Here is a 15,040-nt window from a genome sequence, read left to right as displayed (position 1 = left end):
ATGAAGCGGATGAATTCATACGCAGCAAGATAAAAAAGTAATCCGATCTTTAATCAAAGTTACATATACTAATAATGCTTAAAGTATAAAAACGTGGCTCAAAAGCATCATTAAGAATGGTTGGAGTCATGAAGCATTCTGATACGGTTGATAATTTGAATGTTATCTCCCGGAGAAATCTCTCTCAAAGAGAAAACCTAAAAATCAACGATACAGATTCAACACTACAAGGCGAAAATAGTCAAAGAGACAGTGATATAGAAATTGAAAGATCGGAAAATAGCAGCTCGGTAGAGCCAGAGGATATTAATCCAAGTGATTTCGTGAAAAATGACAGAACTCAATTCATTAAAAGCCTTCATCATATCAATAGTCAATCAAGGTCAAGAATCAATAGAAGAAGAAACTCTACGAATGCAAGCAAAGAGTCGAAGTATGTTTCCAAGTATGGAGACATAAAGTTCTACCAGAGATCTGCCACGATTTTTGATTCAGATTCATTCAAAAACTCGGATTTTTATGGGATATACATACTGTTCTGGTTCTCAACTTCATTCTTGATATTCGACAATCTAATAAATTTCTACTTCGAAAGTTCCAGCTCTTTTTTTAACACACCTGTCTTTCACACCTTAAGGAGGGATATATTAAAGGTTGCCTTATCCGACTTAGGAATGTATTTTAGCTCATATTTCGCTTACTTTGTTCAGCTTGGATGCTTGAAGGGATGGATAACGTGGAACAAGACCGGATGGTGGGTGCAGGGATCTTATCAGTTTTTATTCTTGATGTTTTGGATAGAATTTTCATCGCAGAGAGTAATGGATTTTCCTTGGATAGCAAAGATATTTTTGATGTTGCACAGTTGTGTCTTTTTAATGAAAATGCATTCTTACGGTTTTTATAATGGATATTTGTGGAATATTTTAAACGAGTTGAAGTTTTCAGAAAGTTATTTAAAGAGGTTGGAGGCTTCACCGAATCAACTTGCGCAAGAATTTGATTACGAGGAAACAATTATCACCCTAAGGAATAGTATAACTTTTTGTAGATTCGAATTGGAATATCAATCAATGGCTACGACTTTGTCGACTGAGTTTGAAATAGAAAAGGATTCGCTCGATATGAATATAAAAGAACTACAGGAATCCAACTTTGTGAAGTTTCCCCAGAACATAAACCTATTCAACTACTTTGAATATTCTATGTTCCCAACTGCGATTTACACTTTGAATTTTCCAAGAACTCCGAAAATAAGATGGACATATGTTTTTGAAAAAACATCTGCTATATTTGGAATATTATTCTTAATGGTCACAGTAGCTCAAAATTGGATATATCCGTTAGTACTTCGGTGTTTGGCCCTTCGTCAATTGCCGTTTAAGGAGCGCTTTATACCGTTTGCTTTCATTTTTTTGGATATTGTGCCGCCTTTTCTTTTGGAGTATATTTTGACTTTCTTTTTGATATGGGATTCTATTTTAAACGATATCGCTGAACTCAGTAGATTTGGGGATAGAGACTTTTACGGACCGTGGTGGAACTGTACTGAATGGTCTGAATATGCAAGACTTTGGAATAAACCTGTTCATAAGTTTTTACTAAGGCATGTTTACCATTCATCTATTAGTGCTTTCAAGTTTAACAAAGTCCAAGCTTCGTTAGTTACGTTCATCATATCTAGCTTGTTGCATGAATTGGCTATGTTTGTCATCTTCGGTACTTTGAGAGGATACTTATTATTATTACAAATGTCACAGATTCCTCTCATTATGCTAAGCCGTACAGCTTTCATGAGAAATAAGAAAGTTTTGGGCATAGTCATATGCTGGTTTGGTTTCATCACGGGCCCTAGTATGATATGCATGCTTTATTTAATCTTTTAATAATAACTGTTTCAGAAATGATTGCAAAATTAGTTTTTTAGCACGTGATCAGATGCTCTATAGAATTTTTTTTTTTTTTGCTTTACTTGTAGATTGAACCAACAACAGTACTTGAAGCTACAAGCCAGTCATGTCGAGGCCAGAGCAGATTGCGCCTCCTGAAATATTTTATAATGATTCAGAATCATTCAAATATACGTCATCTACAAGGGTACAACGTATTCAGGCTGAAATGACGCTTCGAGCCTTAGATCTATTAAATTTAGAGAAAGATGAACCGCATTTCTTGCTTGATGTCGGTTGTGGATCTGGTTTGTCGGGAGAAATATTGACAGAAGAGGGATATAACTGGATTGGCATGGATATTGCACCAAGTATGTTGGCCACTGCTCTTGACAGAGGCGTGGAGGGGGATTTATTCCTTAGTGATTTAGGGAATGGCATACCTTTCAGGGCAGGAACATTCGACGCTGTCATATCCATATCTGTAATTCAGTGGTTATGCAATGCTGATTCATCTTCATTTGATCCTAAGAGGAGATTGATGAGATTCTTCAACACTTTATATGCATCATTAAAAAGGGGGGGTAAATTTGTTGCTCAATTCTATCCAATGAATGATGAGCAAACCGAGTCTATCCTAGGTGCCGCCAAAGTTGCAGGTTTTGGTGGTGGTTTAATCATAGATGATCCGGAGTCGAAAAGACATAAAAAATATTATTTGGTTTTGACAGCTGGGCAAGCATCAAGAAACGTTAACTTGACTGGAGCTGAGATGGAGCTAGCTTTGCCGTCCAAGAGATTGAATAAAAAGCTGTTGAAAAGCATGGAATCTAAGAAAGAGTATATAAAGAGAAAAAAGGAAACGATGAGGCGGCGAGGCAAAAGAGCGGCAAACGATTCTAGATTTACAGGGAGGAAGAGAAAACCTCGTTTCTAGGAGTTTTGATAGTTATATACATGCATAGGGCAGTGATAAGTGTGTATTTGTAGGCTAATAGACGGTTTTATCAAATAGCAGTTTCCTTAGCTGCTTTATAGACTTTTCAAAATCTGTTGGCTCCTGCACATGTACTCTCGAAATTTAGTAAAGAAAAAAAAAACCTTTTTTTCTGAATTCTAATAACCTTAACGACAACGCAGACACAAGGCAAAGATGTTGAGACTATTATATAATGGCTGTCTTAAATCTGCCAATGGAATCTTCCGGCCATCAATAAGGACTTTTTTTCCGCCAGATACAAGTAAGTATCTGATTAAATTTTTGGAGAACTTTCGATTTATAATGTAATACTAACTAGCTTAAAGCAAAGCGTTTAACGGCGTACGATCCTTTACCTCCAAAGCGTAACGGTGAAAATGTATTGAGTTATTTGCATAAACATCTTCTTCAAAGATATGATCCAACTGGCAAACGGCGTGCTTTAGTAGACCAAGAAAATGGACTTCGAGCAGGAGATATAATTAAGGTCACATACCTTGATAGGACGAATGTAGTGGGTCAGGTCATTGCTATCAAGAGATCTGTAAATAATGTCGGAACGAATATCTTGATTAGAAACAAATTTAATAAAATGGGTTGTGAATTAAGGATTCCATTGTTTAATCCAAATATTAGAAATATAGAAACTCTTCATAAGCCCAAGAAGTACTTATCCAGAAGGAAACAATTTTATATCCGGAAATCTAAGTACGATGTCGGTGACGTCGAGGCTTTTTTAAAATCAGTGTCCAAAAAAACAAGCTCTTAAGTAAATATATTGTAAATAGTGTGAATTTATGTTGTTCACGATTTCTTTTGAGTAGACATATTTTAACTCAGTGTTCATCTCCGGATAGATTAGTCGATATTTGCTCCAATTTCAAGGATAATTCGGAATGAAAACTATCTTGGAAAGATGGTGACAATGTCATCATCAAAGATTCGAATGTTTCATAATAAGGTCGAAGCAAGCACTGGTTTCCATCTAGGATACACCACCCAGAATCACACACAGAAACATCCAAATTCTGGCCTTCCACAGTCCTGATAGATATGTACCTTGAAGGTGCTCTATCTGATTTATTGTTGTTGTTATGCGTGTGAGCTTTCTGGTCGGTAGATTTCAATTTAATATCTAGAAAAAATGACTTATACTCCTCATATAATCTAGTAAGTTCAGCTATTTCAAAGTTTCCCATCTTTATAATGCTTTTGTCTGTATGTTTAGACCTCAACTAACTTTCCAACATTAGATGATTACTTTCTTTCGGCTTACAATGTCATGTCTCTTTTGCTTCTTAAATTTTACAAGAAAATTGGTCTACTGCCCTAGTGTACTTGAAATTAGACACAGAACCTATCTACATTCTTTACGGAGAAGAGAGAAAGCTTTAGTCACAACTGATTCCCAATGTTCCACAATTATTGTCAACATCGGGCGCCCAGCAACGTACCCCAAGTTATGGTCAATCTACGCATGGCTCGCCAGTTCCCTTTGTTAAGGTAGAATAGAATATCTAGTTTAACGTTTGCAAGAACTGAACATGCGATTGATGTTGAAGATTAACAAAACGGAAATTGCAGAACAAATCAATCTCCTTTAAATAGCCCAGAAATAAAGCCGGGTAATGCGGAGCTCATGCAATTCCAAATCGTTAATCCAAAGGAAGAGTTCTGTTAATATAGAATATACAACAAGGATGGCATCTACAATCGAATGTGAGAAGTTCATTGGGATAAATATAAAAGTGAAGCTAAATGATAAGAGAATACTAGATGGCGTTGTAACGGTTATAGATCCTTTTGGAAATATTCTATTGTCTAATACCTGGGAATCAACTGCAGATAAAATAGCTCCTGAGAAGATGCACAGAAGGGAGTTGGGTTTAGTTAGCGTTCCTCGACACGCTTTCAGTAATATATTAGTCCCGCGGAAGTATTGTCAGTATATGAAAAATACCACACCTTAATATCGTCTTCTTGAATCGAGATCAAGTTATTTCTGTTATTTAAATTGGAATAACTCTGAGGAAGTAAGCCCTTTATATTTGAGGATGATGCATTTCATTCGTTTAAGTATTAGCGTGTCTGTGTTTACAAAATTCACCTAATGATGTGAAAAAGTTGAGGTGGACGGATATGATCATTGAAATCATGAGAGAAGTAACGATTAAGTTGCTGTCCTAAAATGTTAAGTTTAAAACTTTGAATGTTAGAAGTACACGAGTCTCCTAACGTCTTGATGTGGTAATGAATTGAATATATGGCTGAACTGTACTCGTACTCACTATTCTCAAGCCTTTAAATAAAATAATTGATTCGTAGTATACAATGATCATGATCATTTTTGTATTTTTAAATTTATTTCTTATGTTTTCTTGAATGTCATCTTAATCTTTTCTTGATAGACGTTTAAAAGCTAGTCTTGTGAATCAAGTAGATCATATTTCAGTAAGAGGATGGTGTTGGAGTTTTGTTTTTCTTCTACATTTCCGCGATTTTTGCAACAATTTTACTCCAGACTAGTACCAAGCTACACGAACAAGTAATTAGAGCATACCAAACATGAGGGTTCCTCATACCTATACAATACAATAATATATCAGGAAGCCTAGGTTATGAGAAGTGTACCTTTTTCTACTATTTGAAATGGTCTCATTTTACAGCTTCAATTTAGTCAAGCAAATAGGGAAGAGAAGGAGGATACTGTAAAAAATTATACTTATTAGCACGGCACGAAAGTACCTATTCTAAGCTTAGTAGAGCGATGTAACAGCTTTAAAGTTTAATTCTTTTAAAAATACTTGGGTTAGTCTAGGCACAAGAGACTGAAAAAGATTACGTAATCATAACTTATTGGTGGGGGCCATGATTTCAACTAGGCTCAGTTAATCAACCCTGCCTGCCAGTTTGTAGTAAACTTGGAACTAGCCATTAGTTTAGTACCTCACTGGGAGTATATCGGAAAGAAAATATTATAGCAGGTATCAGTAAAATGCAAGGAACATACAAGGACAACGGATTACCTAGACCATACTACATGAAACCTTCAAGAAAGAAGCTATCACATTACGAAAAGTTGCCTATCAATGCATTTAATACACCGAGGCGAAAACTTCTAGGGTATATTGTCATGATAGTATTATTTGGCTCTTGTATGTACTGGATATCACAAGATCTCAAACCGAAGCCCGATCCAGTTTACGAAATCCTCGAAGCGGACGACGTGAATAAGAACATAGAGAATATAGTGAATACGGTTGGTTCTGTTGCCGACAAAGAAAGCGACAACCTTGGCTTGGCAGGCAATTTGGCTCAAAATTCTAAGGGCCAAATTGGACACGGTGTACTTGAAGCACCCAAGGGCGGAATAGCCAATGAAGCACCGCTTGTCGGAAATGACGAAGATGAGGTCGTAGGAAATATGAAAGGTAAGAATGGGAACCAGGCACCTCTAAATAAGGGGACTGATTCTGAATTTCAAGGCGATGCTGGAGTTCCATGATGATCAGAATTGCAATTTAGTAATTTTTATGATTTATCAACTAAAAAACAAAACTCTTTGATTTATTATCGTGAAATCTGAAGCCTTCATAAGATGACAGCGAGGGAAAGAGAACGCATATATCGAAAGATAACAACTTGCGAATTTTTAAAGTTAAAACTTAGCATAGACAAAGGAGTTCGTCTCAGTTATATAAACGTGTATAGTATTGTAATGCAGTTACGAGAATTGACCTCTACCAGTCCTGTAAGAATTAAAGAAAATACCTGCATTTTGATTTTTGTGAGCCAAAGAAGTACATATACAGCTAATAATAAAAATATAGGGTAAAGAGAGAAAGATTGATTTCCTTCAATTAATCACTGCTCTCATGAAAGAGGAGTGCATATATGCGTATCTTCAACTCGATTCTCGACTCTAGCATATTGTATATACTGCAAGAGAGTCAAAGAGGTAAATAATTTCCTCTTGATAGAGTTTTGCAACCGTCATTTTATATTTTTATCGCCAATAACAATTTTGAAGTCACCATTTCATTCTTCCTGTTTAGTCTCTATAGCAATATGATTGGGCCTTAGGTATGCTGAGTTTCCGCGCGTTATCTTGTTGATAATTGCCACGGGTCTTATTGGCAAAAGTAGCACAAAGGTTGCCATCGCTGAGCCGCATAAAAAAAAAAAAAAGAAATTGTTTTTGTGATGCGAAGACAAGCTCTAAACAGTGAAAAAATTTTTTAAGAACCCACTACTTGGACATTTTTAAGTGGTTACAAAAGATTTTTTTATCTTTTTTTTATATTTCATTCTAGCTAATAAAAACTTTGTCCTACAGTGAAGGCAAGATGTCAGCAGCTAGTGAAAAGAAGAACTCTGCTGAAGTTCTTTCTGAATTATTAAGCAAGTTACAAGTTGCAGATGATAGGGAGGAAGCTGCTGCCAATGTTGCTTCTTTCTTGAACTCATCTATCGTTGAACACGACGTTCCACAGGACTTCTTTACTTCTTTGAAGAAGGAAATCAACAACAAGGATGCTTCAGTATCTACCGCCGCATTAGAAGCATATGCTCATATTGCATCAAGAAATGACTTGGCTCCATCAGTGGAGCCTTATGTTGTTGGCTTAGTTAGTGATGTTGCTGTCAAGGCTGGTGATAAGAATAAGGACGTCCAAGCTAAGGCTTCCGATGCATTATTAGCTATTGCTAGGGCAATCACTCCTACTGCTATAAAGGCTCTCCTTCCAAAGCTTTTAGAAAACTTGGTCAACTCAAACAAGTGGACTGAGAAAGTTGCTATTTTGGGAGCAGTCAGTCAGTTAGTGGACACCGCTAAGGATCAGATTGCATTGAGAATGCCCGAATTGATCCCCGTTTTGTCTGAGACCATGTGGGATACCAAGAAGGAGGTTAAAGACGCTGCCACTAAAACTATGACAAAGTCTACTGAAACAATCGACAATAAGGATATTGAAAAGTTTATTCCCAAGTTGATAGAATGTATTGCTAAGCCAACTGAAGTTCCTGAAACCGTTCATCTTTTGGGTGCCACTACATTTGTTTCAGAGGTTACCATGGCTACTTTATCTATCATGACTCCTTTGTTATCTAGAGGTTTAGCTGAACGTGACACTGCTATCAAACGTAAAGCTGCTGTTATCGTTGATAACATGTGTAAGTTAGTGGATGATCCTCAAGTTGTTGCTCCTTTCATGAGTAAATTGTTACCGGCTCTCAAGGGTAACTTTTCTACTATGGCGGACCCTGAAGCTCGTGAAGTCACCAATAGAGCTTTAGCCACATTGAGGAGAGTCGGTGCTGTTGGTGAAGATGATGTTATTCCTGAAGTATCTACTGCTGGTGATATTCCAGTCACTTTAGGCGTTTTCAACGAATTATTATCTAGCCAAAAAGTCGATAAGAAGTTTGACCTTGCAAAGGAGTACATTGCTGCCATCGCAGGAGATTTGATCGACGAGAGAGCTATTCATCCTGAAACTTGGACGCAATACATTGTTCCTTTCGCTACCATCTTTTTACACGAGAAAGATGCGAAGGAGATTGTTGAAGAATACAGAAAGAGAGCTGTTGACAATATTCCAGAGCCACCAGCTTTTGAAGATGAAGAGGACGATGGAGAAGATTTATGTAACTGTGAGTTTTCTTTGGCCTACGGTGCTAAAATTTTGTTAAACAAAACTCAGTTCAGGTTGAAGAGAAATAGAAGATATGGTTTGTGTGGTCCAAATGGTGCCGGTAAGTCAACCTTGATGAGAGCTATTGCTAATGGTCAAGTTGAAGGATTCCCTACACAAGAGGAATGTAAGACCGTTTATGTTGAGCACGACATCGATGGAACTCATGCTGATACATCTGTTGTCGACTTCGTCATAGATGACGGTGAAGTTGGTTTAACCAAGGATACCGTGGAAGATAAGTTGAGGGAATTTGGTTTCTCCGAAGAGATGATCAAAATGCCAATTCAATCCTTATCTGGTGGTTGGAAAATGAAGTTGGCTTTGGCTAGAGCTGTATTAAAGAATGCCGATATCTTGTTATTGGATGAGCCAACTAACCATTTGGATACCGTTAATGTTGCCTGGTTAGTCAACTATTTAAATACTTGTGGTATTACTTCAATCATTGTGTCTCACGATTCTGGATTTTTGGATAAAGTTGTCCAATATATTATTCACTACGAAGGTTTCAAATTAAGAAAATATAAAGGGAATTTATCTGAGTTCGTTAAGAAGTGCCCATCTGCGCAATCTTATTACGAATTAGGTGCTTCTGATTTGGAATTTAGATTCCCAGAGCCTGGTTTCTTGGAAGGTGTTAAGACTAAACAAAAGGCTATTGTTAAAGTTTCCAATATGACATTCCAATACCCGGGTACTTCTAAACCACAAGTCACTAATATATCTTTCCAATGTTCTTTGTCATCCAGAATTGCTGTTATCGGTCCTAATGGTGCTGGTAAGTCTACCTTGATTAACGTGTTGACCGGTGAATTATTACCTACCTCCGGTGAAGTTTACGTCCACGAGAACTGTCGTATTGCTTACATTAAACAGCATGCTTTTGCTCATATTGATAATCACTTAGATAAGACTCCATCTGAATATATTCAATGGAGATTCCAGACTGGTGAAGATAGAGAAACCATGGATAGAGCATCTAGACAAATCAACGAAGATGATCAAAAAGATATGAATAAGATTTTCAAGGTTGAGGGTACCGAAAGAAGAATTGCCGGAATTCATGCCAGAAGAAAGTTTAAAAACTCTTACGAATATGAAATCTCCTGGATGTTGGGAGAAAACATTGGTATGAAGAATGAAAGATGGGTTGCAATGATGTCTGTTGATAACACTTGGTTGCCAAGAGGTGAATTGATGGAAACCCACTCTAAGATGGTTGCTGAAGTGGATATGAAAGAAGCCTTAGCATCTGGTCAATTTAGACCATTAACTAGAAAGGAAATTGAAGAACATTGTGCGATGTTGGGTTTGGATGCTGAGTTAGTCTCTCATTCTAGAATCAGAGGTTTGTCTGGTGGTCAAAAAGTCAAATTAGTTTTGGCCGCTTGTACTTGGCAAAGACCACATTTGATTGTATTGGATGAGCCAACTAACTATTTGGATCGTGACTCTTTGGGTGCATTGTCAAAGGCTTTGAAGGCTTTTGATGGTGGTATTGTTATTATCACACACTCTGCTGAGTTCACAAAAGACTTGACTGAAGAAGTCTGGGCTGTTTTAGATGGTAAAATGACACCATCGGGTCACAACTGGGTTCAAGGTCAAGGTGCTGGTCCAAGGTTAGAGAAGAAGGATGACGAAGAAGACAAATTTGATGCCATGGGTAACAAGATTAGTGCTGTGAAGAAGAAGAAGAAGTTGTCTTCTGCTGAATTAAGAAAGAAAAAGAAGGAAAGAATGAAAAAGAAGAAGGATTTGGGTGATGCTTATGTTTCATCTGACGATGACTTCTGATTTCCTGGTGAACAGATTATCAGATATTTCTTAACTTATTATTATCATTATTATATTGTTATATAAGGATCGACTCTCTTGAATATATTGTTTATTAATCTATTTAAATCTTTTTAACATCAATTTCCCTGACGATCGCAGGAAATAATTGTTGCGAAATACCGGGTCCACAATAATAAACTTAAGCGCTGTTATTCCAATTGATCAATTATCAAAAAAGATTCATAGCATGATATATCTTTTCATTCTTTTATTAGTCATTTCGAAGGTTTCCACTTCACCGCTCAGAATAGCAGACTTTTCCAATTTTATTCTACCGGAAAATACAATGCTCACCGACTTAGAGGTAAACCATATATTGACCAGAAATAATCCTTTGACAGCAAAAGAAGGCACTGATTATATTTGGAATTCGTCATACGCTCCATTCCCAGTACTATGTAAATCTGAATCGTTAATAAGAGCAGCGAACAACGTAAGTAAAAAATATCTCATATTTCAAAGAGTGTTTTTATATTAATGCTAATCGTTTAGAAATTAGGAGACCAAGAGAGGACCTACCTAGAAAGAAGACAAGAGCTTACCGAGAATGCTATCAATGAGCTTTTAGATAAGAATAGTATTCCAAAGTTTGATCACTCAGACTTTCTTAAAAAGAAAACAAAACCCATAGTTATTGCTTTGGCGATATCTGGAGGTGGATATAGATCTATGCTTATAGGCGCCGGAGTCTTGGAGGCCTACGATTCAAGAACACCGCTGAATAATAGCAACCTAGGGGGACTTTTGCAGTCACTTTCTTACATTGGGGGTATAAGTGGTGGCTCTTGGTTAGTTATGAGTAACTTTGTTAATGATTTCAAGCCAATGTATCAAACAAAATCAGATCATATGTCTTGGTCAATACACAAACAGCTCTTGAAAGGGGTACCCAGTTTTGACCCTTCGCCTGATCGTGGCCACGTATATGCCGGCGGCTCTGACGAGGAGAATGAACCAATAAGTAGCAACAAGACCATCATAAAAGAGTATGAGGGCTTTTTCGGCAGTATTCGCAGGGCATTCAGACTAGGTAAAGCATTTATATACAACATGGCTGATATCAGTAAAGACACTATTTCTCCAACGGCTGCAAAAGATTACAATAAAATCGACGATACGGCCGCCGTCTCGGACTCACTCTTTGCTTCAATAATAGGATCATTGTTCTTAAAGAATAGCTATCTAAGCACAAAAAATTCTTCTCAGAGCTCTCAGGAGCGTAGCTGGAAAGAGATATTCAAGTATTATAAACAACTACACACTGAAGTAAGAGATAAGAGATTAGCTGGCTACTACTTATCAATAACCGATTACTGGGGAAGAGCTTTGGCGAGAAGAATCTTCCCGAGAGAGGCAAGAGCTCCAGGAGCAACTATCACTGGGTGCACGAGGTTACCTTCATTTCTCAAGCATGAACAACCTTTGCCAATTATATGTGCTGTTGAGAAACTTCCAACCTATTCTGCATCGAGTGAAAACTCGCATCTATTCGAATTCACTCCTTTTGAATTTGGCTCTTGGGACGCATATTTGAATGCATTTATACCATTGAGATACTTAGGATCTTCTTTGTATGATGGTAAGTCTACCATCAAGACGAATGATCCGAATGTTTCTATTTGTACTTCGGGATTTGATAATATTGGTTTCATCACTGGGACGTCATCATCATTATTTAATCATGTCTTCATGTACATATACAGCTTACTTATTGATATGAAACTGACCGTTGCTCAGGCGTTTGAAAAAATACTTAAACCATTTGGTTTAGATTCAAATCTCAAGTCCTTAATGCATCCTCAATTGCATCCAGATTACGCTTTATATTCCCCCAACCCGTTCTATGGATATCACCAAGTAGGAAGTAATATTACGAAGAGTCCCCATATGTATTTGGTGGACGGCGGTGACGATGGACAAAATATTCCATTCCATCCATTTTTAAGAACAGCCAGAAAGGTGGACATTATCTTGGCTTTTGACATGACTGCAGATGCCTTCAACTATCCAAATGGAACGGTTCTTGGAAACTCCGCCAAAAGATTTCATAGTGCTGATAGTGGTATAGATCAGCCCTACTTTTTGAGTTTCTGTGGCGAACGAAAAAACAATTTGTCTAGCTTTCCCAATGGCTTAAAAGGTATCGGAAATGTGAAGTCGCTGTTCCCTAGAGTGCCAGATGCTAAAGAAATAGTAGAAACGGGTCTCCATAAAAGACCAGTTTTCTTTGGCTGCGACTTAGAACTCGATTACCCCAGTTTATCTAAAAACGATATTGATACATTTGAGAATAGAGAAATGATTGAGCATTACTTACCCCCTTTGATTGTATATACGGCGAATGCCGAGCTCAGTTATCCCTCCAACCAATCAACATTTCAAATGAGCTACTCAGAAGAAGAAATATACGGAGTTGTTCAGAATGGGTATAACTTAGCAACTTTTATGAACTCAAGCTTCTACAACACCTGCTTGAATTGCGCAATCTTAAAACGAGAGTTTGACAGGGCAGTGTTGGGATTAAACCCGATGATCACAGGAAACTTTTCAGTTCCTTCAAAATGTGTAGAATGTTACGATGAATTCTGTTGGCATAGCTCAGATTCTACTCGGTAAACCGGTTCTCTTTTTACTGCATATAATTTAGAGTTTGATGTAATTTTTTTTTTGGTCATCACCGTATATCTATCAGTTATCAGATTTGATGTGTGAAACGCTTACTTTGTTGTTTCGATAGTGGGAAGATATATTCAAAGCATTCATTTTGTTTAGAGGGAAAACAATTTTGAAAAATGACTATCCCTGTAGCTGCAAAGTTGGATATCTGGGATGCAATCAATTCCATATATATGATATTTTGCACTGCATTATTACCACTTATTGTAATAGGGATTGCTCTTTTCTATTCTGGTCTTACTCAGAGGAGGTCATCTCTCACTATGTTAGTACTTCCCATTCTACTTAGCTCATTGGTAATAATAGATTGGTTTATATGGGGTTACTCTTTATGTTATGCAACCTCATCAAATAGATTCATCGGAAACTTGAACTTTGCAGTTTTGAGAAATATGAGAGATGAAAACTCACTTATCTATTCAACACCGAGAGGGGATATATTATCGCTAAATCATTTTCTATTCAATGGCCTTTTCAAAATAATATGTGTTGCATTGACGTTTCCCGGCTGCATTGCTGAAAGAGGACGCATTCTACCGATGCTAGTATTCTTATTCTGCTGGTCTTGTATTATCTACAACCCAGTGACATATTGGTTTTGGAATAAAAACGGCTGGCTCTCAGTCCAATTGAATTTTTTGCCTGTATTGGACTTTGCGGGAGGCAATTGTATTCATATTGTGAGTGGTTTTACTACCTTAGCATACTCCTACATTTTAGGATCTAGGAATCCAAAAATTCTTGAGGATTATAGAAATTCCAATACTGCGTATATGGTTTTAGGAACCTTTTTGATGACGATCGGCTGGTGTGGATTTATTGGCGGTTGTGACTATAAGTTCTCTACGTCGTCGGTTATTATATATATCAACACAATTATTTGTGCTTCTGTCAGCGGCATAATATGGACTTTTATGGATTATTATTATTCTACGATACCGTTAGATGGTTCTATAGACAGTGACTATCTTGCTGAAGTAAACACATCTTCAATGAACTCAAATATCTCAATTCACGAGGAAGTAAATATGACGCATCAAAAAGAACCAGAAAAGCGCTATTCGAAGAGAAAGATGTCCACCATATCTTTTTGCTCTGGTGCAATGACGGGTTTAGTTGTCATAACGCCTGCAGGTGGATATATTGCTAGTTCGACAGAGCTATGGAAATGTTTTGTTTTTGGAACAATAGGTGCAATAATATGTAATCTTTCCACTCGATTGAAGTATTTTTTTCACATTGATGACGCTTTGGATATTTTTGCAATTCATGGAGTTGCTGGGATAGTAGGTTCAATATTGACCGGAATTTTTGCTAACAAGTTATACGACTCGCAAGGAGGGTGGGTAAAGGGCCATTGGGTTCAGATAGGGTATCAAATACTAGGCTCTGTGGTGACTTCTGCCTATGTATTCATTTTAAGTTGCGTTCTACTATACATAATTGACTTTATTCCCGGATTATACCTTCGAATAGACAAAAATTTCAATCAACGAAAGAGAGATGAGTTGAAAAGATTGAAAGACCATCAAGATTCCAGCGATATAGAAAATCAAGAGCACGTTACTGCTATGGATCCTGATGAGCCTGGTGATTGGGAGAACGCTGAGCTTTTAGGTTCAGATAATTATGAGTTTAATGGTGAATACTCAATGGACTTCATGGAGTTCATCAAGATCTTACGACCGAAAGATTACGATATCGATTGGGAGAATACTTCTAGGAACGCTCGAAGCTTTTATGGAGGTAGCATCTCATCAAGGTATCAGAATGCGGGCAAGCCGTATAAACGCGAATGACTGACGATCTATGTATTTTTGACATTAGATGGGGTATTATTGTGTAAATTTTCAAATTTTTTTCTTTATTTAGGTATTTTGGATCTTTTATTATTAGATATTTATACTAGCATTCTACTCAAATTTATGTCACTATAAGTCACCCCGTAGGCAGAAAAT

At 37.2% G+C, this 15,040-nt stretch overlaps 9 protein-coding genes across 9 annotated transcripts; 8 read left to right on the top strand and 1 right to left on the bottom strand.

The window, feature by feature from the left end:
• Positions 1–116: 116 nt before the first annotated feature.
• Positions 117–1,886, top strand: ARE2 (sterol acyltransferase; the record flags this gene model as incomplete). Its single annotated transcript, XM_062951409.1, has 1 exon — positions 117–1,886. One exon carries the CDS (start codon positions 117–119, stop codon positions 1,884–1,886), a length of 1,770 nt encoding a protein of 589 aa, XP_062808415.1.
• A 130-nt stretch (positions 1,887–2,016) lies between these two features.
• Positions 2,017–2,826, top strand: BUD23 (18S rRNA (guanine1575-N7)-methyltransferase; the record flags this gene model as incomplete). The annotated part of the gene is made up of 1 exon (XM_062951408.1): positions 2,017–2,826. One exon carries the CDS (start codon positions 2,017–2,019, stop codon positions 2,824–2,826), a length of 810 nt encoding a protein of 269 aa, XP_062808414.1.
• Positions 2,827–3,042: 216 nt separating this feature from the next.
• PRCAT00001604001 (mitochondrial 54S ribosomal protein bL19m) lies at positions 3,043–3,637 on the top strand (the record flags this gene model as incomplete). Its single annotated transcript, XM_062951407.1, has 2 exons — positions 3,043–3,130; positions 3,195–3,637. 2 exons carry the CDS (start codon positions 3,043–3,045, stop codon positions 3,635–3,637), a joined length of 531 nt encoding a protein of 176 aa, XP_062808413.1.
• Positions 3,638–3,704: 67 nt separating this feature from the next.
• PRCAT00001603001 (uncharacterized protein) lies at positions 3,705–4,067 on the bottom strand (the record flags this gene model as incomplete). Its single annotated transcript, XM_062951406.1, has 1 exon — positions 3,705–4,067. One exon carries the CDS (start codon positions 4,065–4,067, stop codon positions 3,705–3,707), a length of 363 nt encoding a protein of 120 aa, XP_062808412.1.
• Positions 4,068–4,568: 501 nt separating this feature from the next.
• PRCAT00001602001 (uncharacterized protein) lies at positions 4,569–4,838 on the top strand (the record flags this gene model as incomplete). The annotated part of the gene is made up of 1 exon (XM_062951405.1): positions 4,569–4,838. The coding sequence occupies one exon, from the start codon at positions 4,569–4,571 to the stop codon at positions 4,836–4,838; it is 270 nt and encodes an 89-aa protein (XP_062808411.1).
• A 1,025-nt stretch (positions 4,839–5,863) lies between these two features.
• On the top strand, positions 5,864–6,373 carry PRCAT00001601001 (uncharacterized protein; the record flags this gene model as incomplete). Its single annotated transcript, XM_062951404.1, has 1 exon — positions 5,864–6,373. The coding sequence occupies one exon, from the start codon at positions 5,864–5,866 to the stop codon at positions 6,371–6,373; it is 510 nt and encodes a 169-aa protein (XP_062808410.1).
• Positions 6,374–7,214: 841 nt separating this feature from the next.
• On the top strand, positions 7,215–10,364 carry CEF3 (translation elongation factor EF-3; the record flags this gene model as incomplete). Its single annotated transcript, XM_062951403.1, has 1 exon — positions 7,215–10,364. The coding sequence occupies one exon, from the start codon at positions 7,215–7,217 to the stop codon at positions 10,362–10,364; it is 3,150 nt and encodes a 1,049-aa protein (XP_062808409.1).
• Positions 10,365–10,692: 328 nt separating this feature from the next.
• Positions 10,693–13,022, top strand: SPO1 (putative carboxylic ester hydrolase; the record flags this gene model as incomplete). Its single annotated transcript, XM_062951402.1, has 2 exons — positions 10,693–10,869; positions 10,899–13,022. The coding sequence occupies 2 exons, from the start codon at positions 10,693–10,695 to the stop codon at positions 13,020–13,022; spliced, it is 2,301 nt and encodes a 766-aa protein (XP_062808408.1).
• A 176-nt stretch (positions 13,023–13,198) lies between these two features.
• PRCAT00001598001 (uncharacterized protein) lies at positions 13,199–14,881 on the top strand (the record flags this gene model as incomplete). The annotated part of the gene is made up of 1 exon (XM_062951401.1): positions 13,199–14,881. The coding sequence occupies one exon, from the start codon at positions 13,199–13,201 to the stop codon at positions 14,879–14,881; it is 1,683 nt and encodes a 560-aa protein (XP_062808407.1).
• Between the last annotated feature and the right edge of the window lie 159 nt (positions 14,882–15,040).

The sequence above is a fragment of the Priceomyces carsonii genome (genome assembly GCF_900007245.1).
Source record: "Priceomyces carsonii strain CBS4050 genome assembly, scaffold: Debaryomyces_carsonii_scaffold_2, whole genome shotgun sequence".
NCBI lineage: Eukaryota > Fungi > Ascomycota > Pichiomycetes > Serinales > Debaryomycetaceae > Priceomyces > Priceomyces carsonii.
This window is presented reverse-complemented; position numbering and strand designations above follow the sequence as displayed.